The sequence below is a fragment of the Camarhynchus parvulus genome, chromosome 28 (genome assembly GCF_901933205.1).
Source record: "Camarhynchus parvulus chromosome 28, STF_HiC, whole genome shotgun sequence".
Classification (NCBI taxonomy): Eukaryota; Metazoa; Chordata; class Aves; order Passeriformes; family Thraupidae; genus Camarhynchus; species Camarhynchus parvulus.
The window spans coordinates 375,081-396,159 of NC_044598.1; the positions used below are offsets into that span (position 1 = coordinate 375,081).

General features: G+C 46.3%; 1 protein-coding gene across 4 annotated transcripts; it reads left to right on the forward strand.

Moving 5' to 3' along the window:
- Positions 1 to 140: 140 nt before the first annotated feature.
- On the forward strand, positions 141 to 20,781 carry SUGP2 (SURP and G-patch domain containing 2). 4 transcript variants are annotated; one of them, XM_030966869.1, is made up of 10 exons: positions 141 to 415; positions 1,434 to 3,080; positions 4,798 to 4,915; positions 6,860 to 8,085; positions 9,199 to 9,310; positions 10,543 to 11,033; positions 13,085 to 13,149; positions 14,108 to 14,244; positions 16,565 to 16,685; positions 20,687 to 20,781. In XM_030966869.1, the coding sequence occupies exons 1-9, from the start codon at positions 310 to 312 to the stop codon at positions 16,683 to 16,685; spliced, it is 4,023 nt and encodes a 1,340-aa protein (XP_030822729.1). In that variant the 5' UTR covers positions 141 to 309; the 3' UTR covers positions 20,687 to 20,781. The 4 variants fall into 4 exon arrangements, 3 of the variants coding, with proteins under 3 accessions (XP_030822729.1, XP_030822727.1, XP_030822728.1); XM_030966867.1 differs by lacking the exon at positions 20,687 to 20,781 and adding an exon at positions 17,520 to 17,705; XR_004061422.1 differs by lacking the exons at positions 16,565 to 16,685; positions 20,687 to 20,781 and having other exon boundaries at positions 10,543 to 10,796; positions 10,916 to 11,033; positions 14,108 to 14,185.
- The last annotated feature ends 298 nt before the right edge of the window (positions 20,782 to 21,079 follow it).

Here is a 21,079-nt window from a genome sequence, read left to right on the forward strand (position 1 = left end):
TGACCACCCGCGGTCTCCGTGAGCCCCGGGAGCGGCGGGAGGGGCGTGGCCATCAACGGGAGGGGCGTGTCTACCGGCGGAGGGGGCGTGGCCACCGTGAGGCCCCGGTGTGGCGGGAGGAGGCGGCGGCGGCGCCGGGGCCGCCTCGGTGAGGGCGGGCCGGGCTCGGGCTCCAGCTCCGGTTCCTCCTCCCGGCGCTGCGCGGGGGGCGGCGGGGAAACGTGAGGCTCCCCTCAGGCTGCGCCTCCCCTCAGGCCGCGGCGGGAGCCCGGGCCCGCGGCAGGCCGTGCCCGGTACCGTGAGGGGAAGATGGCCTCTCGGAGGATCACCCGCGACACGTTCGAGGCCGTGGTGCAGGACAAGGTGAAGCGGTACCGGAGCGGTGCCGCGGGAGACCCCGGCCATCGTTTCCCAGGTAGGAGAGCCGGGATGGCGGGAGCTGCGCCTGCCATTTATTGATTCATTCATTCATTTATTTATTTATTTATTGGCCTGGCGCCGGTGTTTTTCCACAATCCGTTTTTATGGAAGAGGCAGGAGAACAGCTGGGCAAGGACTGGCACCGTAACGGGGATAAAAAAATGGGAATTGAGACAAAGGAATTGTCTTCAGCATGGCAGAGCGGGTCCGGTTCCAGGCGGGTCTCCAGGGCTGCAGGATGGAATTCTGGTGATGGCCGAGAAGTTAAATAAACGCAGGAGTGCCCTGGAAGCCTTTGGGTCGTTGTGCTCGGTGTTATTTTTGGGGGAAAAAAAGCTCAAAGCAGGGCATTGACCTCATGAACATAATGCAAAATGTGGCCCCCAAAAACACGTTTTACCTCCTAAATTTGGGATTGTGTTACCTCCTAAATTTGAGATGTAAAATATCCAGCAAGACACTTGGGTTGTATTCACGGGGATGGACATTCACAGGAGAGCTTTAAAATGAAGTCTGGTTATTTTTAGAGTTGTATGAACGCTGAAGAAATCATTCATATTAAACAGTTCTATTTTTTTTTTTCAAGTATTCTTTACTTTTTAAATTGAACTTCTGGGATTGGGGAACAAGGGTCTTGGATAATGAGAATTTCCTGCAATAATGAGAGAATTGTGGTTGAGTTTGTAGAAAATCCGAGTTCCTGTCCAGCTGTGGAATGGGAATTCTGGGCTGGGTGATTGGCCAAAGCTTGGACTTGCTGGTCTTGGAGGTGTTTGACAATTTATAAATTCTGGGAAAGCTGAAAGTTCAGAGTTCTGATGGTTTTTGTGCCTCAGGTAAGAGCCCAACACTTGAGACAGTGACGAGCACAGAAAAATTTGATTTGGAGGAGAACTTGAGCTCTTGAACTTAGGGATTGGAATACGGGAATGAGAATATGCTGATGTGGGTTTCCTTCAGAAATCTCCCCATTTTGACTCTTTTCCACCCTCCAATTTAATTTCTCTGCCCAGCTCCCTCCCGGCTGCCCCGGCCCCGCTACAACGAGAGCTTCCAGCACGACGGGCGCTTCCCTCACTCCAACTGCCAGCACCAGGACTGGAGCCAGGAGCCCGGGGAGGATTACCCTGGGGAAAACTACCCCGGGGAGGATTACCCTGGTGACAACTACCCCGGGGACAACTACCCCGGGGAGGATTACCCCGGGGAGAATTACCCAGGGGAGAATTACCCAGGGGAGAATTACCCCGGCCCTTCCTACCGCGCCGCCAGCCCCCCGCCCCGCAAGGAGAATTATTTCCACGGACGTTTCTCCCGCCCTGCGCCCCGGGAGCGGGAGTTTGGCCAGGATTACAGGAAATTTGGCCGTGCAGCTGCCCCCAGCAGGGAGTTTGGGCACCACCCTGCTCCCCACGGCCGGGAGTACGGGCAGCGGGACCGGGAGTACCGGGATTACGGAGCCTCAGATTGCTGGGAGGCTGGCGGGCAGCACGGAGCGGGGTTTGGCTCCCCGGAGCTTTTGGGGGATTTCAGGTCCCCTGGGCTGATGGAGGAGGAGGAGTATGGCAGCGTGGAGGATCAGGAGTACGAGGCAGAGGACGGCGAGTTCCGGGCGCCGCGCAGGGGAGGCGTGGGCAGGGCGAGGGTGCTCAGGGGGAAACGCCTCGCCAGGGGCGTGCTGAAAGCCAAGGTGTTCAAAGGAGACCTCAAAAGCCCCCTCAAGAAGTGGAGTGTGAAGAAGGCACAGCCAGGCCTGGAGCCCAAAGCTCTGGAGCAGCCTCTGGAAGTTGGTGCCCACCCCGAGCAGAGGCCGGTGCCGCTCCAGCAGCACCCCAAGCTGCCCCCGCACCCTGCGGCAGCCCAGAGAGCCGTCCTGAGGCTGCCCAAGCCCGCCCACGTCTTCAGGAACCTCAACTTCGACCTGGTGGACAAATCGGACATCTTCTCCACCTTCGGCATGGAGATCATCAAGTGGGCCGGGTTCCACGCCATCAGGAACGACGCCGAGTTCTCGCGGCTCTTCGGGGCCCTCTTCGAGCTGGAGACCGAGACCTGTGCCAAGATGCTGGCCTCCTTCAAGTGCTCCCTGAGGCCAGAGCACAGAGATTATTGCTTCTTCACCATCAAGAGCCTGCAGCACGCCGCCCTGAAAACCCCCAAGGTGGACAACGAGTTCTTGAACATGCTGCTGGACAAGGGGGCCGTGAAAACCAAGAACTGCTTCTTTGAGATCATCAAACCTTTTGATAAGTACATCATGAGGCTGCAGGACCGCCTCCTCAAGGGGGTGACCCCTCTGCTGATGGCCTGCAACGCCTACGAGCTGAGCCTCAAAACCAGCGGCCTCGGCAACCCCCGGGACATGGCCAACGCCTTCGAGACCACCGTGTCCCTGTGCAGGAAATCCCTGGCCCTGCTGGGCCAGACCTTCGCCCTGGCCTCTGTCTTCAGGCAGGAGAAAATCCTGGAGGCCGTGGGGCTGCAGGAGATGGCGCCAGCGCCCACAGCCTTCCCCAATTTCGATGACTCCACGCTCTTTGGGAGGGAGTACATCGAGAACTTGAAGGCCTGGCTGGAGAAGAGCGGGTATCCCATCCAGATGAAAAAGGCAGAGGCGGGATCCGTGGAGCAGCTCCAAACAGCCTCCCCCGAGGCCAGAGGTAACGGGGAGGGAGGTGCCCTGCAGGGCGGGCTTCATTCTGTGCTTTGGTTAGGGAGGGAGTTCCTGACTGCGGGAGTTCCAGGTGAGTCCCACTCAGGGCTGGAATTCCAGGTGAATTCAGGTGAATCCCACTCAGGGCGGTTAGTGGACCGGTTCAGGTGAGGTGGTACTAGGGCGGTAGGTGGCCCACTCGGGGATCCAGGTGAATTCCAGGTGAGTCCCACTCAGGGCTGGAATTCCAGGTGGGTCCCACTCAGGGAGGGAATTCCAGGTGAATTCCAGGTGAATCCCACTCAGGGCTGGAGCAGGGGTGGAATTCCAGTTTAGTCCCACTCAGGGCTGGAATTCCAGGTGAATCCTACTCAGGGAGGGAATTCCAGGTGAGTCCCACTCAGGGAGGGAATTCCAGGTGAATTCCAGGTGAATCCCACTCAGGGCTCGAGCAGATAGGGAATTCCAGGTAAATTGCAGTCAGAACTGGAGCAGGAATGGAATTCCAGTTTAGTCCCACTCAGGGAGGGAATTCCAGGTGAATTCCAGGTGAATCCCAGTCAGGGCTGGGACAGGCAGGGAATTCTGAGTAGATCCCAGTCAAGGTCGGGGCAGGGATGGAATTCCCAGGTAAATCCCAGTCAAGGCTGGAGCAAGAAGGGAATTCCAAGTGAATCCCACTCAGGGCTGGAATTCCAGGTGAATCCAAATTAGAGCTGGGGCAGGGAGGGAATTCCAGGTGAATCCCAATCAGGGATGGAATTCCAGGTAAATTCCAGTCAGGGCTTGGGCAGGAAAGGAATTCCAGGTGAATCCCACTCAGAGCTGGGGCAGGGAGGGAATTCCAGGTGAATTTCAATCAGGGCAGGAATTCCAGGTGAATCCCAATCAGGGATGGAATTCCAGGTGAATTTCAATCAGGGCAGGAATTCCAGGTGAATCCCAATCAGGGCAGGAATTCCAGGTAAATCTCAGTCAGGGCAGGAATTCCAGGTAAATCCAAATCAGGGATGGAATTCCAGGTAAATCTCAATCAGGGCAGGAATTCCAGGTGAATCCCAATCAGGGCAGGAATTCCAGGTGAATCCCATCAGGGAGTCTGTGGGACTCTCTGTGGTGAAATCGTGTCCTTCCTTCTCTTTCTCTCTTAAATCCGAGATTTTCACCCCAATTTCACCACCTCAAGGCAGGGAAAGCAGAACCAACCCGTAACTGCCTTAATTGCAGAGTAAATATTTGCATGTATGCAAATCAGGGGATGTCACCATCACCACTTGAATCAGATCCAGGTGCATTCCCTTGGAAATGTTCAAATCCCTCAGCTGGGCCAGTGCTTCCTCCTGCCTAAAACATTCTCCATTCATCTTGCTTTTTTTCTTAATTCATCCTGGTTTTTTTCCTAAAAACCTGGTTTTTCTGGAGCCTCAGATCCTTTCTCAGGGAGGTTTTGCAGCACTGGCACCAAATGGTTGAAAATTTGTCACCCAGCCCTTCAGAGCAGCGTTCCAATAAACTGATTTTCCACAAAAACCCCTTTTGCTGCATTAAGAAATTGCTTTTTTTAAGGATGATTCCACTCGCCTCAGATGGCTGTGGATGTGTTTTTAAACCTTTATTATTAATAAATAATAAAATTTTGCTTTTTTGGGGGGATTTATAGATATATTTATTATATATTTCTTTATTTTGGGGGAATTTTTAATGGGATTTCTTTCTCCCCACAGCCCCCCAACGAGCTGACAGGAAGGTTCTGGACACAATTGAGCAGCTGGTGAGCAGCATCGTGGCAGGAACTTTGTCTGCCAAGGACAGGAATGCCCAGAAAAACTCTCCTGAATATTGGTGGGTGTGTGGCAACTGGCTGGCAAATTTGGGTTAAATTAATTAAAACTTCAGCCCTTCACTCCATGGGAATGATCAAAGCATGTCGTAGATTTTTTAGGTTTTTTGGGGGTTTTTTGGGGGGTTTAATTTTAGGTTTTTTTAGGGTTGTTTTTTATTTATTTTTAGGGGGTTTTTAAAAAATTTTGTAGGGTTTTTTAAATTTTTATTTTTTAGGTTTTTTTAATTATTTTTTTAGGTTTTTTAAAAATGTTTGTAGGTTTTTTTTAGGGAGGAAGCATTTTCCTGGTGTTAATTATCCCTGGAAACAATCCTGGTGTTTGTGTCTTGCTTTTGATGTGTCAACAATGGCTCTTTGTGAATCCAAATCCAAAGGAATTTGCATTTTAGGAGCAAATCCAGGTGATGGAGACACCCAGCAAGGCACCAGGGTTCAGAATTGCAGGGAAAATGTTGGAAAAGGAGGGGCTGAGACTCCTCCAGGTGTGTGAGCTGATGAATTCCTGACAATTATTTCTTCCCTTGATCCCAGAAAATCCTGCTCAGTCTCATGCTGAACACCTGGAAAAATCAACAGACTGGAATGCTGAGGGGGTTTGACTTCAAAAAAAAGGAGATTTTCAGCAGATTTCTCCTTTTTCTGTGTTTCTCAGGTTCCTGTGTGATGAGGAGTACAAACATCACAGTAAAAAAAGGAGATTTTTCAGCTGATCTCTCCTTTTTCTGCGTTTCTCTGCTTCCTGTCTGATGAGGAATACAAATATCACAGGCTGAGGCTGTAAAAATTGAGATTTTGAGCTGATTTTTCCTTTTTTCCCTGTGTTTCTCAGGTTCCTGTCTTAAGAGGAGTACAAATCTTAGGCTGAGGATGTAAAAATGGAGATTTTGAGCTGATTTTTCCTTTTTTTCCTGTGTTTCTCAGGTTCCTGTCTGAGGAGGAGAGCCTGGAGTACAAATACCACAGTAAAAATGGAGATTTTGAGCTGATTTTTCCTTTTTTCCTGTGTTTCTCAGGTTCTTTTCCGACGAGGAGAGCCTGGAGTACAAATATCACAGGCTGAGGCTGTAAATATTGAGATTTTAATCAAGTTTCTCCTTTGTTTTCTGTTTCTCAGGTTCCTGTGTGACGAGAAGTACAAATCTTACAGACTGAGGCTGTAAAAATGGAGATTTTTCTGCTGATTTTTTCTATTTCTGTGTTTCTCAGGTTCCTTTCCGACGAGGAGAGCCTGGAGTACAAATACCACAGTAAAAATGAAGATTTTGAGCTGATTTTCCCTTTTTTCCTGTGTTTCTCAGGTTCCTGTCTGAGGAGGAGAGCCTGGAGTACAAATACCACAGTAAAAAATGGAGATTTTGAGCTGATTTTTCCTTTTTTCCTGTGTTTCTCAGGTTCCTTTCCGAGGGCTGGAGTACAAATATCACAGTAAAAATGGAGATTTTGAGCTGATTTTTCCTTTTTCTGTGTTTCTCAGTTCTTTTTCGCACGAGAGCCTGGAGTACAAATATCACAGGCTGAGGCTGTAAATATTGAGATTTTAATCAAGTTTCTCCTTTGTTTTCTGTTTCTCAGGTTCCTGTGTGACGAGAAGTACAAATCTTACAGACTGAGGCTGTAAAAATGGAGATTTTTCTGCTGATTTTTTCTATTTCTGTGTTTCTCAGGTTCCTTTCCGACGAGGAGAGCCTGGAGTACAAATACCACAGTAAAAATGAAGATTTTGAGCTGATTTTTCCTTTTTTCCTGTGTTTCTCAGGTTCCTGTCTGAGGAGGAGAGCCTGGAGTACAAATACCACAGTAAAAAATGGAGATTTTGAGCTGATTTTTCCTTTTTTTCCTGTGTTTCTCAGGTTCCTTTCCGACGAGGAGAGCCTGGAGTACAAATACCACAGTAAAAATTGGAGATTTTGAGCTGATTTTTCCTTTTTTCCTGTGTTTCTCAGGTTCCTTTCCGACGAGGAGAGCCTGGAGTACAAGTACTACAGGCTGAGGCTGTCGGAGGTGCAGAGGAGCAGCCTGGCAGGGGACACAGCAGCCCCAGAGTCCCTGAGGGCCATGCTCTATGCCAGGAGGGTGGCCAGCATCAAAAGGAGACTTTTCAAGAGGAAAAAAAAGCCTGGCCTTGTCCCTGCCCGTGCCAGGAAGGTGAGGAGGGCAAGCAGTGGCACGCAGACCCTGCTGTCAGCCGGCACAGGAGTGAATCAGCCAGACAGAAATCTGTCAGCCGGCACAGGAGTGAAACAGCCAGAACAAAATCTGTCAGGTGGTACAGGAGTGAAACAGCCAGACAGAAATCTGTCAGGTGGTACAGGAGTGAAACAGCCAGACAGAAATCTGTCAGCTGGCACAGGAGTGAAACAGCCAGAACAAAATCTGTCAGGTGGTACAGGAGTGAAACAGCCAGACAGAAATGTTCCAGCTGGCACAGGGATGAAACAGCCAGACAGAAATCTGTCAGCTGGCACAGAAGTGAAACACCCAGACAAAAATGTTCCAGCTGGCACAGGAGTGAAACAGCCAGAGCAAAATCTCCCAGCTGGCACAGGAATGAAACAGCCAGACAGAAACCTTACAGCTGGTACAAGGCTGGAGCCACCAGAGCAAAATGTGTCAGCTGCCACAGGAATGAAACAGCCAGAGCAAAATCTGTCAGCTGGCACAGGAATGAAACACCCTGAGCAAAACCTCCCAGCTGGGACAGGAATGAAACACCCTGAGCAAAACCTCCCAGCTGGGACAGGAATGAAACACCCTGAGCAAAACCTCCCAGCTGGCACAGGAATGAAACACCCTGAGCAAAACCTCCCAGCTGGCACAGGAATGAAGCACCCTGAGCAAAACCTCCCAGCTGGCACAGGAATGAAGCACCCTAAGCAAAACCTCCCAGCTGGCACAGGAATGAAACAGCCAAACCAAAACCTCCCAGCTGGCACAGGAATGAAACACCCAGACCAAAACCTCCCAGCTGGCACAGGGCTGGAGCAGCCAGACCAAAACGTTCCAGGTGCGCAGGTTGGCCTGGCCCAGCCTGGCCCAGGTGCCAACTGTGCCCCCCAAGGTGCCAGCAGCAGCTGCCAGGTGCCCGTGGCAGCAGAGGGAAGGGCAGAGGCCGAGGGTTTGGCAGCAGATCCTGAGCTCCTCCCAGCACTGGGATCGCAGTTTGCTGATGGTGAGTGGGGCCTTGGGGTTGGGTTTGGGGTTTTAATTACAGCAGGGGGAAACAAAATGGGGTTAGATTGGGAATTTAAATTATAGCAGGAAAAAACGAACTGACATGGGGTCAGATTGGGAATTTGAAATGATATCCAGGAAAAGCAAACAGGGATTAGATTGGGAATTTTGAATTATAGCAGGGAAAAAAGTAACTGACATGGGGTCAGATTGGGAATTTGAAATTATATCCAGGAAAAGCAAACAGGGATTAGATTGGGAATTTAAATTATAGCAGGGAAAAAATGAACTAACATGGGGTCAGATTGGGAATTTGAAATGATATCCAGGAAAAGTAAACAGGGATTAGATTGGGAATTTAAATTATAGCAGGGAAAAAATGAACTAACATGGGGTCAGATTGGGAATTTGAAATTATATCCAGGAAAAACAAACAGGGATTGGATTGGGAATTTTGAATTATAGCAGGGGAAACAAGCAGGAATTTTGGGATTGTTAAATTGTGTCCAGGAAAACAAACGGGTTGGATTGGGAATTTAAATTATAGCATGGGAAAAAAAGTAATAACATGGGGTTGGATTGGGAATTTTGAATTATAGCAGGGGAAAACAAACAGGAATTTTGGGAATATTAAATTGTGTCCAGGAAAAACTAACATGGGGTTGGTTAGATTGGGAATTTTGAATTATATCCAGGAAAACCAAACAGGGGTTTGATTTGGGAATGTTAAATTGTGTCCAGAACTCCAAACTTCTGCAAATTCACAAAAAGAATTCCTGTTAGAAACCCCAAATATAATTTCTTTTATATTGTATTTATGCAGTTGTCAGCTGCACTGATTTGGTGTTAGAATTGAAATTTGAAATTATAGCAGAAAAAAAAAAAAAAAACTAAAGAGGGGTTAGATTTGGAATTTTTAATGATAAGAGAAAAAAAAACCTAACACGGAGTTAGAGCTGGGATTTTAAATTACAGCAGGAAAAACCAACAGGGGTTAGATTGGGAATTTTAAAATTCTATCCAGGAATCCACAAAAAGGAAATTCCTGCTGGAATCCCCAGAGCCCATTTCTGGGATCCTTTTCTCACCAGAACATTTTGCTCCTTTGCAGTGGATGCCAAAACCATGGAAACTGCAGAGAAGCTGGCCAGGTTTGTGGCTCAGGTAGGGCCGGAGATTGAGCAGTTCAGCATTGACAACAGTGCAGATAACCCCGAGCTCTGGTGAGTCCCAGCTCCTCCCTCCCCTCCCGTTCCTGCTCAAATCCCTGCAGCTGGGGATTTAGGAGCGCAGGATTTTGGGGCAATTCTCCGGCACCTGCGTTAATGGTGAATATCTGAAATAGCTCAGAAAAAAAAAAATATTTCTGCATAAATATATTGATTTCTGATCATCAGCTTGAGTTATCTTTGAGCCTAATCACCAACCTGAACCCTGAAACTGGGAATTTCCAAGATGATTCCAATGAATTAATTTGACTTTCATTTCCTTGGATTTTTGACCTTATTTCTGTGGATTTTTGATCTTATTTCCCCTGGACTTTTGACCTTAGTTTCCTTGAATTTTGACCTTATATCCCCTGGCTTTTTGGCCTTGTTTCCCTTGGATTTTGACCTTATTACCCCTGGACTTTTGACCTTAATTTCCTTGCATTTTTGACCATATTACCCCTGGACTTTGACCATATTTCCCTGCATTTTTACCCTTATTTCCCCTGCATATTTGACCTTGTTTTCCCTGAATTTTTCACCTTATTACTCCGCGATTTTTTACCATATCTTCCCTGGCTTTTTGATATTGTTTCTCTGGCTTTTTGACCTTATTCCCCCTGCATTTTTGACTTTATTTCCTTGCATTTTTCCCCTTATCCCCCACTCATTTTTCACCTTTTCCCCCCCTCATTTTCCCCCTTTTTCCCCCCTCATTTTCCCCTTTTCCACCCCTCATTTTCCCCCTTTTTCCCCCCTCATTTTCCCCCCTTTTCCACCCCTCATTTTCCCCCCTTTTCCACCCCTCATTTTTCCCCTTTTCTCCCCTCATTTTCCCCTTTTCCACCCCTCATTTTCCCCCTTTTCCCCCCCTCATTTTCCCCCTTTTCCCCCTCATTTTCCCCTTTTCCCCCCCTCATTTTCCCCATTTTCCCCCCTCATTTTCCCCCTTCCCCCCCCCATTTTCCCCCTTTTCCCCCCTCATTTTCCCCCCTGCATTTTTCCCTTCCCCCCCCTTATTTTTCCCCTTTTCCCCCTCATTTCCCCTCTTTTTCCCCCCTCATTTTCCCCCCTTTCTCCCCCCTCATTTTCCCCCTTTTTCCCCCCTCATTTTCCCCCTTTTCCCCCCCTCATTTTCCCCCCTCATTTTCCCCTTTTCCACCCCTCATTTTCCCCCTTTTTCCCCCCTCATTTTTCCCCTTTTCCCCCCTCATTTTCATTGCTCACCTCCCCTTTCCTCACCCCAGGTTCCTGCAGGACCAAACCAGCCCTGCCTTCAAATTCTACCGCATGAAAGTTCTGGAGCTGTGTCCCTCCATCACCTTCAGCCCCGAGGCTGCAGAAGCTGCCAGAGCTGCAGGGACAGCCCTGGACACCGAGGAGGATGAGGAGGAAGAGGAGGAAGAAGAAGAAGAAGAAGAGGAAGAAGAAGAAGAAGCTGAGTTTGAACCCTCCCAAGCTGATGAGGAGGATGAGGATGATGAGGAGGCCGTGGCAGCAGGTAGAAGGGTGACAAAGCTAGAGGAAGATGTGGTGTCCCTGGCAGGAGAGGAGGTGTCAGGAGGTGACGTGCAGCTCTCCAGCCCCTCTGACGGCGCTGTCCCAACTCTGTCGACACAGGCACCCCCCGGCCCGGGCCCCGGCGCGCGCTTCCCCCGCAAACGGGTCAGCTCCAAGTCGCTGAGGGTGGGCCTGATCCCGGCCCCCAAAAGGATCTGCCTCATCCAGGAGCCCAAAGGTCAGTGGGCACTAAAAGGGTTAAATTTCATAGTAAAATAAATGAGGATTTGGGCAAAAATCCCCATTCTTTAGGTGTTGTTGCTTTCAAACGGGTCAGCTCCAAGTCGCTGAGGGTGGGCCTGATCCCGGCCCCCAAAAGGATCTGCCTCATCCAGGAGCCCAAAGGTCAGTGGGCACTGAAAGGGTTAAATTCTCTATGGAATTTGGGCAAAAATCCCCATTTTTTGGGTGTATTGTCACTTAAGAATTCACATTTCTTCAATGCAAAGTTCAGCTCCAAGTTGCTGAGGGCGGGCCTGATCCCAGCCCCCAAAAGGATCTGCCTTATCCAGGAGCCCAAAGGTGGGTTGGCAGTGAAATGGTTAAATTTTATAGTAAAATAGGGGAGGATTTGGGAAAAAAATCCTGATTTTTTAGTTGTTGTTGCTTAAAAAACCATGATTTCTCCAATACGAAATTCAGCTCCAAGTCCCTGAGGGTGGGCCTGATCCCGGCCCCCAAAAGGATCTGCCTCATCCAGGTGCCCAAAGGTGGGTTGGCAGTGAAATGGTTAAATTTTATACAGAAATAAAAGAGGATTTGGGAAAAATCCCCATTTTTAGGTGTTTTGCTGCTGCAGATTGCTTTAAAAAATGACATTTCTTTAATGCAAGCGGATCAGCTCCAAGTTGCTGAGGGTGGGCCTGATCCCGGCCCTCAAAAAAATCTGCCTCATCCAGGAGCCCAAAGATCAGTGGGCAGTGGAATAGTTCACTTTTATATTAAAAAATAAGAGAATTTAGGAAAATATCCCCATTTTTAGGTGTTGTCACGTTAAAAATGACATTTCTTTAATGCAAAGTTCAGCAGCAAGTCCCTGAGGGTGGGCATGGTCCTGGTTCCCGAATGCATAGGCCTCATCCAGGAGCCCAAAGGTCAGTGGGCAGTGAAATGGTTAAATTTTATACAGAAATAAAAGAGGATTTGGGCAAAAATCCCCATTTTTAGGTGTTTTTCTGCTGCAGATTGCTTTAAAAAATGGCATTTCTTTAATGCAAGCGGGTCAGCTCCAGGTCTCTGAGGGTGGGCCTGATCCCGGCCCTCAAAAGGATCTGCCTCATCCAGGAGCCCAAAGATCAGTGGGCAGTGGAATAGTTCACTTTTATATTAAAATATAAGAGAATTTAGGAAAAGATCCCCATTTTTTAGGTGTTTTGCTGCTGCAGATTGCTTTAAAAAATGGCATTTCTTTAATGCAAGTGGGTCAGCTCCAAGTCGCTGAGGGTGGGCCTGATCCCAGCCCTCAAAAGGATCTGCCTCATCCAGGAGCCCAAAGGTGGGTTGGCACTGAAAGGGTTAAATTTTATTGTAAAATAAATAGGATTTGGGCAAAAATCCCCATTTTTTGGGTGTATTGTCACATAAAAATTCACATTTCTTCAATGCAAAGTTCAGCTCCAGGTTGCTGAGGGTGGGCCTGGTCCCGGCCCTCAAAAGGAACTGCCTGATCCAGGAGCCCAGAGGTCGGTGGGCACTGAAATGGTTAAATTGTATACTGAAATAAATGAGGATTTGAGCAAAAATCTCCATTTTTAGGTGTATTGTCACTTAAAAATTGCATTTTTCATACAAAAATGAGCACAAAATTCACTTTAAGTCTTCATCAAAGTGGCAAAGGAGAAGCTGAAGAGAAAAACCCAAAGGTCAGTGGGCATCAAAATATTTCAGAAGAGAATTTGGGCAAAAATCTGCATTTTTTAGGTGTTTTGTCACTAAAAAATTGTATTTTTTGATACAAAAATGAGCACAAAATACACTTTAAAAGGCGAGGCTGAAGAAATCATTTGTTATAGGCCAATATATTTTTATTAAATTGAGAATATATTGAATTTTTTCATTAATTCTGGTCTTTTTTATTGCTCTAATTTTTCTTATTGCTTCTGTTTTAGGTCCAGGCTTGAAATGGAATTTTTTGGAGGATTTTTAGCTGTGGTTTGGAGGAAAAAATTGGTTTTTTTACTAAAATAATTTGAATTTCCAACTGAATTTTGTGGTTTTTTTGCCTTGCAGTGCATGAACCTGTCAGGATTGCTTATGACAGACCCCGGGGCTGCCCTGTCACAAAGAAAAAAAAGGTAAAAAATTCACATTTCTGCCACCAAATCCAACCAAAAATGAGAAATGGTTTGGGAAGAAACAAATCTGGAAAGAAGGAAAATAATTTTTAAAAATTTATTTTAAAATTCCTTTTAAAGAAGGAAATTACTGTGAGAAAATTCCTTTAAAAATTCCTTTAAAAAATGGGAAAACTCCTTTTAAAAAACTACTTTAAAAGAACTAAATTCCTTTTTGGAAATTCCTTTTAAAAACTTCTTGAAAATAAGGAAATTCCTTTATAAATCTCCTTTAAAAGAAAGAAATTACTTTAAAAAATCCTTTAAGAACTCTTTGAAAAGAAGGGAATTCCTTTGAAAATTCCTTTTAAAAAATCCTTTAAAAATTAAGGAAAATTCCTTTTAAAAAATCATTTGAAAATTTCTTTAAACGAACGAAAATTCCTTGAAAATCTCATTGAAAAGAAGGAATTGCCTTTAAAAAAAATCCAATTTACACTGGTCCGGATGGGAATTTCACCCGAATAAATTTTGAATTTTTTCACCCATTTCACTCGAATAAATTTTGAGTTTTTTCACCCATTTCACCCGAATAAATTTTAATAATTTTTTCCTGTTTTTCCCATATTTTTTGTAGAAGCCCAGGGCGCTGGAGGTGCCCCAGGAACGTGGGGTTCCAGATGTTGGCAGGAAATTCCTTTTAAAAAATCCTTTAAAAATTCCTTTAAATGAAGGAAACTCTTTTAAGAAAACTACATTAAAATTTTCTTTAAAACAAGGAAATTCCTTTAAGAAATGCCTTTAAATGAATGAAAATTCCTTTAAAATCTCATTTAAAAGAATGAAATCCCATTGAAAAAAATTCAATTTACACCGGTCCGGATGGGAATTTCACCCGAATAAATTTTGAAATTTTTTCACCCATTTCACCCGAATGAATTTGAATAATTTTTTCCTGTTTTTCCCATATTTTCTGTAGAAGCCCAGGGTGCTGGAGGTGCCCCAGAAGAGGCTGAGCCCCAGGAACGTGGGGTTCCAGATGCTGCAGAGGATGGGCTGGCAGGAGGGGCACGGGCTGGGCACGCGCGGCCGCGGCATCCGGGAGCCCCTGCACCTGTAAGGGGGGAAATGGGGTTTGGATGGGGGATTTATGGGGAAAACATGGGGTTTGGATGGGGGATTTATAGGGGAAAAAATGGGGTTTGGATGGGGGATTTATGGGGGAAAAATGGGGTTTGAATGGGGGATTTATAGGGGAAAAAATGGGGTTTTGAATGGGGGATTTATAGGGGAAAAAATGGGGTTTGGATGGGGAAAAATGGGGTTTGAATGGGGGATTTATGGGGGAAAAAATGGGGTTTGAATGGGGAAAAAATGGGGTTTGAATGGGGGATTTATAGGGGAAAAATGGGGTTTGGATGGGGATTTATGGGGAAAAAATGGGGTTTGAATGGGGAAAAATGGGGTTTGGATGGGGAAAATGGGGTTTGAATGGGGGATTTATGGGGGGAAAAATGGGGTTTGGATGGGGGATTTATGGGGGAAAAAATGGGGTTTGAATGGGGAAAAATGGGGTTTGGATGGGGGATTTATAGGGGAAAAATGGGGTTTGGATGGGGGATTTATAGGGGAAAAAATGGGGTTTGGATGGGGAAAAATGGGGTTTGAATGGGGGATTTATAGGGGAAAAAATGGGGTTTGGATGGGGGATTTATGGGGAAAAAATGGGGTTTGAATGGGGGAAAAATGGGGTTTGGATGGGGGATTTATAGGGGGAAAAATGGGGTTTGGATGGGGGATTTATGGGGGAAAAATGGGGTTTGGATGGGGGATTTATAGGGGGAAAAATGGGGTTTGGATGGGGGATTTATAGGGGAAAAATGGGGTTTGGATGGGGGGAAAAATGGGGTTTGAATGGGGGATTTATAGGGGAAACAATGGGGTTTGGATGGGGGGAAAAATGGGGTTTGGATGGGGGATTTATAGGGGAAAAAAGGGGTTTGAATGGGGGAAAAATGGGGTTTGGATGGGGGATTTATGGGGGAAAAAATGGGGTTTGAATGGGGAAAAATGGGGTTTGGATGGGGGATTTATAGGGGAAAAAATGGGGTTTGAATGGGGGATTTATGGGGGAAAAAATGGGGTTTGAATGGGGGAAAAATGGGGTTTGGATGGGGGATTTATGGGGGAAAAATGGGGTTTGGATGGGGGATTTATAGGGGAAAAAATGGGGTTTGGATGGGGGAAAATGGGGTTTTAATGGGGGATTTATGGGGGGAAAAAAAGGGTTTGAATGGGGGATTTATGGGGGGAAAAATGGGGTTTGGATGGGGGATTTATGGGGGAAAAAATGGGGTTTGGATGGGGGATTTATAGGGGAAAAATGGGGTTTGGATGGGGAAAAATGGGGTTTGAATGGGGGATTTATAGGGGAAAAAATGGGGTTTGAATGGGGGATTTATGGGGGGAAAAATGGGGTTTAAATGGGGGATTTATGGGGGGAAAAATGGGGTTTGGATGGGGGATTTATAGGTGGAAAATGAGGTTTTGATGGGGGAAAAAATGGGGTTTTGATGGGGGATTTATAGGGGAAAAAAAGGATTTTAATGGGGAAAAATGGGGTTTGAATGGGGGATTTATGGGGGGAAAATGGGGTTTGAATGGGGGATTTATAGGGGAAAAAAAAGGGGTTTTAGTGGTGGATTTATAGGGGAAAAAATGGGGTTTGGATGGGGTTTTAATGGGGGGGAAATGGGGTTTGAATGGGGGATTTATAGGGGAAAAAATGGGGTTATAAGGGGGAAAATAGGGGGATAAATTGGGGGATTTATGGGAGAAAATAGGGGGAGGTTTAATGGGGAAATAGGAGATTTTAATGGGGAAAAATAAGAGTTTTAGTGTGGGAAATTTTGAGGTTTTAATAGGGGAAAATAAAGGGTTTAAATGGGGGGAAATAGAGGTTTTTGTATGGGAAATAAGGGTTTTTAATAGGGGAAATTCATTATTTTAATGAGGGAATTAAGAGTGTTTAATAGGGGAAAATCCCTAAATTCCCATAAAATTCCCTTTTATCCAGAATTCTTTGCCATTTCCTGCTCCCTCCTCAAATCCTCTGGGCTTTAACTCCTGAAATCCCAAAATAAAGATATTTCCACCAGAAAACCAAACCTAAACTTAAAACTTACTCCACAATTCCCTCTCCCACCTGATTTGGGTTTTTTTTTTCCCCACAAAATCCCATTTTTTTTCAACTGGGAATTCCCCTTCTAATGGGAATTGGTGGGAGAAAATCAAAATAATTCAGAATAATTCAAAATAAAATTCAGAATAATTCAAAATAATTCAAATTAATTGGCTGCACCAGGCACCGAATGATGCAAAATTGATTGGAAAAATCGGATTTTTTTGGTTCTAATTGTGAAATTTTCTTCCCCAGGGGTGCAACCTCAGCTGGGGAGGGTTTGGGAGTGGCAGGGGAAGAAAACCAAGAAGATGCTTTTGACATTTTCCGCCAGAGGATGATCCAGATGTACAGACAGAAAAGGGCAAACAAATAGGTGAGTGCCAAAGCAGCCCAAAAATTCAATTCCACCCCCAAATTCTTCCTTTTCCTGCAATTCTGGGGCAGGTTTGGTGGGTTCTGAGCGTCCTGAGTGACCCCAACATTTTCATTTCTGGAGGTTTTTTGTTTTGAGATTCTGGAGGTGCTGAGAGACCCCAAAATCTTCATTTGTTGAAGTTTTTCGGATTTCTGAGAATCTCTTCTTCTCTTTTTTCCCCTCTTTTCCCTCCTTTTTTTTTCTCTTTATTTCTCTTTTTCCCTCTCTTTTCCCCTCCCTTTTTCCCTCCTTTTTTCCTCTTTTCTCTCCTTTTTTTTTCTTTTTCCCTCTCTTTTTTCCCTCTCTTTTCCCTCCCCTTTCTCTCCATTTTTTCTGTTTTCCCTCCTTTTTTCTCTCCTTTTTTCTTCTTTTTTTCTTTTTTTTCCCTCTTTTTTTTCCCTCCTTTTTTTTTCTCCTTTTTTTCCTCTTTTCCCCTCTCTTTTTCCCTCCCTTTTCTCTCCTTTTTTTTTCCTTTTCCCTCCTTTTTTTCTCTTTATTTCTCTTTTTCCATCTTTTTTCCCCTCTCCTTTTCCCTCCCTTTTCTCTCATTTATTTCTCTTTTCTCTCCTTTTTTCCCTCTTTTTTTCCTTTTTTCCCTCCCTTTTCTCTCCTTTTTTCCCCTCTCCTTTTTTTTTTTTTTTTTTTTCCTTTTCCCTCCTTTTTTTCTCTTTTTTCTCCTTTTCCCTCCCTTTTCCCTCCCTTTTTCCTCTTTTCTCTCATTTTTTTTCTCTTTATTTCTGCTTTGTCCCATTTCCCTTTTTCCCCTTTTCCTCTCTGTTTCTCTCATTCCAGCTCCAGCTCTCTTCCATGAAGACCCCAGGGCCCCTCCCCTCCCTCCCGCGCTCTCTCTGCTGCGTTCGCTCGGATTTGCCCTGGGATCCCAAAATTCACAGTTTCCACCCCAAATTCTGCATCTTCCATCCCCAAATCTCAGATTTTCCACCCCAAATTCGGGATTTTCCACCCCAAATCTCAGATTTTCCCTGGAATTCCACCCCAAATTCCAGATTTTCCACCCCAAATTCCAGATTTTCCATCCCAAATTTCAGATTTTTCCCTGGAATTCCATCCCAAATTCGGGATTTTCCACCCCAAATTTCAGATTTTTCCCTGGAATTCCATCCCAAGTTCCAGATTTTCCATCCCAAATTTTGGATTTTCCCTGCAATTCCATCCCAAACTCTCCGTTTTCCCTGAAATTCCATCGCCAATTTTGGATTTTCCACTCCAAACTCTGGAGTTCCCCTGGGATCCACCCCAAGTTCGGGATCTTCCACTCCAAATTCTGGAGTTCCCCTGGAATTCCACCCAAACTTTGGATTTTCCCTGGAATTCCCTCCCAAATTCCGGATTTTCCCTCCCAAATTCCGGATTTTCCCTCCCAAATTTTGGATTTTCCCTGGAATTCCCTCCCAAATTCCGGATTTTCCTCCCCAAATTCGATTTCCCTGGAATTCCCTCCCAAATTCCGGATTTTCCCTCCCAAATTCCGGATTTTCCCTCCCAAATTTTGGATTTTCCCTCCCAAATTCTGGATTTTCCCTGGAATTCCCTCCCAAATTCCGGATTTTCCCTCCCAAATTCTGGATTTTCCCTCCCAAATTTTGGATTTTCCTCCCTCCCAAATTTTGGATTTCCCCTCCCAAATTCCGGATTTTCCCTCCCAAATTTCGGATTTTCCCTCCCAAATTTTGGATTTTCCCTCCCAAATTCCAGATTTTCCCTGGAATCCCACCCCAGATTCCCTCCTTTCCCTGCAGTTTCCATCCCAAGAGAGGGAAAATGAGGATTTTCCCCCCATTTTGGTGTCAGTTTCCCTTTGGTGGAATAAATGTAGAGCTGGACCATTCCTGCTGCCTGTGCTGCTGAATTTGGATTTTTGTTGTGGCTTTGGCCCTTTGGAGGAGATACGCATTTTTATTTTCATCGAATCCATTTGGTTTTTGCTGGAATTTGGAATTCCTCTGGGGTGCAGAGCAGGATTTTTGGGGTCAAAATCCATTTTTGGGATGGGATTCCTCACCAAAAACTGGAATTATTTCCCAAAAATCAATCTACAAATTTTTGGTTTTTTCCTCTTGACCTCCCACTCTATTTCCAACTTTTATTTTACCCAAATAAAACCCTCAAAAAAATCCAAATATTCTCCTTTTGGCTTCTTCCTACCCTAATTAAAACAACATTTTAAATTAAATTAAATTTTGAATCCTGCATATCTCAGAGCTGAGTGGCCAAGCACAACCCAAGGTGGGTTTGAGCAATAAAACACCTGGAAAATCAGAATATGCTGAAACCACCACGGGGTTTTTCTGGGGAAAAAAAATCCAATTTTGGGCTTTTTTTGGTGACCAATTTTGGCCTTTTTGGTGACCAGTTTTGGGGTTTTTGGTGACCAGTTTTGGGGTTTTTGTTCAGTTTGGGGCTGGGACTGTTGGAGTTCTCTGTGCCAATAAAGTTCTGGTGTTGGAATTTTGGTGTTCGGGATTTTGGTGTTTGTTTGAGATTTGGGGTTTTGGGATGTTTGGGATTTGGGATTTTGGTATTGGGGTTTGGGGACTTGGGGTTTGGGGATTTGGGGGTTTTGGGGTTTAGGGATTGGAATTTTGGGGGTGGAATTTTGGTGTTTGGGATTTTGGTGTTTGTTTGAGATTTGGGAGTTTGGGGTTTGGGATGTTTGGGATTTGGGATTTTGGTATTGGGGTTTGGAATTTGGGGTTTGGGATTTTGGGATTTCTTGTGGTTCTGTGGGGTCAGGGAGGAGTTGGGGTGGGAGGGACCTCAAAGCCCATCTGGGGACACTTTGGGGGACAGCCTGGGGACACTTTCTGCCGTCCCAGGTGGCTCCAGCCGTGTCCCTGCCTGGTGTCCCTGTCCTGTCCCTGTCCCTTTCCTGTCCCCATCCCTGTCTCCATTCCGTCCCCTCTGTCCTGTCCCTGTCCCCTCCCCAGCAGTGACAAAGTCACTCCCTGTGGCCCCTGTCCCCTCTGTCCCTGTGGCCCCTGTCCCCTCTGTCCCCTGTCCCTGTCCCCTCTGGCCCATCCCCATCCCTGTCCCCTCTGTCCCTGTCCCTGTCTCTGTCCCTGTCCCCATCCCCATCCCTGTCCTTTTCCTGTCCCCTCTCTCTCTGTCCCTGTCCCTCTGTCCCATCCCCGTCCCTCTCCTGTCCCCATCCTGTCCCCTCTGTCTGTGCTGCAGCCCCTGTCCCTGTCCCTCTCCTGTCCCTGTCCCCATCCCTGTCCCCTCTCTCCCTGTCTGTGTCCCCTCTGTCCCTGTCCCCTGTCCCCGTCCCTGTCCTGTGTCCCTGTCCCCATCCCTGTCCCCTCTCCCTGTCTGTGTCCCCCTGTCCCTGTCCCCTGTCCCCGTCCCTGTCCTGTGTCCCTGTCCCCATCCCTGTCCCCTCTCTCCCTGTCTGTGTCCCCTCTGTCTCTGTCCCTGTCCCTGTCCCCTCTGTCCCCCCAAGTAGGGCAGACCCTCCTGCCCCCCCTTGCTCAGAGCTCTCATTAATGACCTGCCCCAATTAAGCCGGGCTAATTGCCTGGGCTGGGCTGGAACTGGGGGAGGAGCTGCAGCAAACGGGGCTGGAGGCTCAGCCCGCCAGAAATTCGGAATATTGCTCTGAAATTGCAAATATTGCCTCTGAAATTCGAATATTGCCTCTGAAATTGCAAATATTGCCTCTGAAATTCGGAATGTTGTCTCTGAAATTCCAAATATTGCTCTGAAATTCCAAATGTTGCCTCTCAAATTCCAAATGTTGCCTCTCAAATTCCAAATATTGCCTCTGAAATTCCAAATGCTGCCTCTGACATTCCAAACATTTCATGTCAAACTGCCGGTTTGGCAGCAATTACTGATCAAAAATACAAATATCCTCATTAGCAGCGTCGTTAACACAAATTCAGCGTGGATGCATTCGTGTGTTCAACATTAACAGACACAGCGATATTTTGTATTAACAGGATTGATCAAGAACTCCTCAAAACCTGGTGGAATTAAAGGTTTTGTAACTTGCAGACCGTCCCAGGGTAACAGCGGGATCGCAGCGGCCCCAGGGGCACCGGGAGCCTTTAATGAGCTGCTTTAAACAGAACGTTCAAGGGGAATTTGGGTCTTTTCAGTGCTCAAGGATGAATTTCTGTCCTTGGGAACAGGAAAGTGGCTCAGGGGCCGCTCTGCAGGGGAATTCTGAGCAGGTGTGGGGGGAAAAAGAGGAATTTTGGGGTTAAAAGCAGCAGATTTGGGGGTTTTTGGAGTTTTGTGCTCTAGGAGGAGATGGGGATCCCTGCAGGAAGGTGAATTTCAGTGGTTTACATTGAAATGCTCGGATTTTTTAAATTTAAATACTAAAATAA

What these genes read in the sequence shown, in the direction of transcription:
- SUGP2 (XM_030966869.1), top strand. Translation starts at nt 310, where the DNA reads ATGGCCTCTCGGAGGATCACCCGCGACACGTTCGAGGCCGTGGTGCAG. An exon ending in GGGATCGCAGTTTGCTGATG is followed by an intron (nt 8,086 to 9,198) that starts GTGAGTGGGGCC and finishes GCTCCTTTGCAG; the next exon opens with TGGATGCCAAAACCATGGAA. An exon ending in CTGTCACAAAGAAAAAAAAG is followed by an intron (nt 13,150 to 14,107) that starts GTAAAAAATTCA and finishes TATTTTCTGTAG; the next exon opens with AAGCCCAGGGTGCTGGAGGT.